The following is a 1,001-nucleotide window of genomic DNA, read 5'->3' on the forward strand; positions in this document are numbered from 1 at the left end:
AAATAAATATTTTTGAAACAATTAAAATAATCAATGAATTATTATAAGTATAAAATTAAATTAAATATGAAATGAACAATTTAAAAAATTATATATTAATTCCTTATGTTTAACCTATTATCTAATATTTTTAATTTGTGGCAGATATTACATCAGCATGTGTCCCAATTTATTACTTCGGTGAATTTCAAAATAATGAAAATGCTCAGTGAGAATAGAAATGAACGAGTGAAGGATATGGGGTTAAAATAATTTTTATAACAAGGAATGCATCGTTTATAGAAATGTACCATGATATACAAAACATGCTTAACATCGATCCCTCTCACTACGATATGAAATTGGGATTTTTGTTTCATAAGCATTCAACAATTTCGATTTCACCTATGAAAGTTACTTCTGAAGTGGAGATGAAGCATCTAATTAAATTAAATCAATGTCGAAAATCGACTCCTATTTGCGTAACTTTATTGAGAAAAAATGTCCCCGAGGGTGAACACGAAGTTTCCGATGAAGAGAATCGTAATGTAAATGATGTTTGGGATACAATTCAGATTGTTCGTAAAAATGATGTGGTTATTCCCGAGACCACTGCTACTCACCATGATCACACTGTTACGCACAGAATTCTATCGACAGTTGAAGACAACGAGAATGAAAACGCATTTACAAACGAGGATTTGATTGCTCTATCCTGTAAAAGACCTGAATCGGGTGGGATCTTACAGGCCAGACCAAGTACACGGTCCTCTAATTGTTCTCGATTATGAAGATGTGTATGTCGAGCAACTGTTTGAATCAAAGAAAGAATTGCAAGTAGCATGCACCGGATTACTTTAAAGCATAACTTCAAGTTTAAAGTGAAGAAATCAAACAAGTCGACGTACAAAATTATCTGCCTTGACGACAGTTTCCATCAGCGTTTGTAAGCGACGAAGGTGGACACGAATGAGTTTTTTGTAGTTCGTAAGTATACACGGGAACATACTTGCGAAATGAGT

At 33.4% G+C, this 1,001-nt stretch overlaps 1 protein-coding gene across 1 annotated transcript in view; it reads left to right on the forward strand.

The window, feature by feature from the left end:
• Window positions 1-386: 386 nt before the first annotated feature.
• The window catches only part of LOC111395172, a 1,566-nt gene continuing 951 nt past the window's right edge, over window positions 387-1,001 (forward strand). Inside the window, exon 1 of the mRNA XM_023021175.1 lies at window positions 387-738. Coding sequence (XP_022876943.1) covers window positions 387-738 — 352 coding nt within the window. The remainder of the gene's footprint in view (window positions 739-1,001) is intronic.

The sequence above is a fragment of the Olea europaea genome, chromosome 6 (genome assembly GCF_002742605.1).
Source record: "Olea europaea var. sylvestris chromosome 6, O_europaea_v1, whole genome shotgun sequence".
Lineage (NCBI taxonomy): Eukaryota > Viridiplantae > Streptophyta > Magnoliopsida > Lamiales > Oleaceae > Olea > Olea europaea.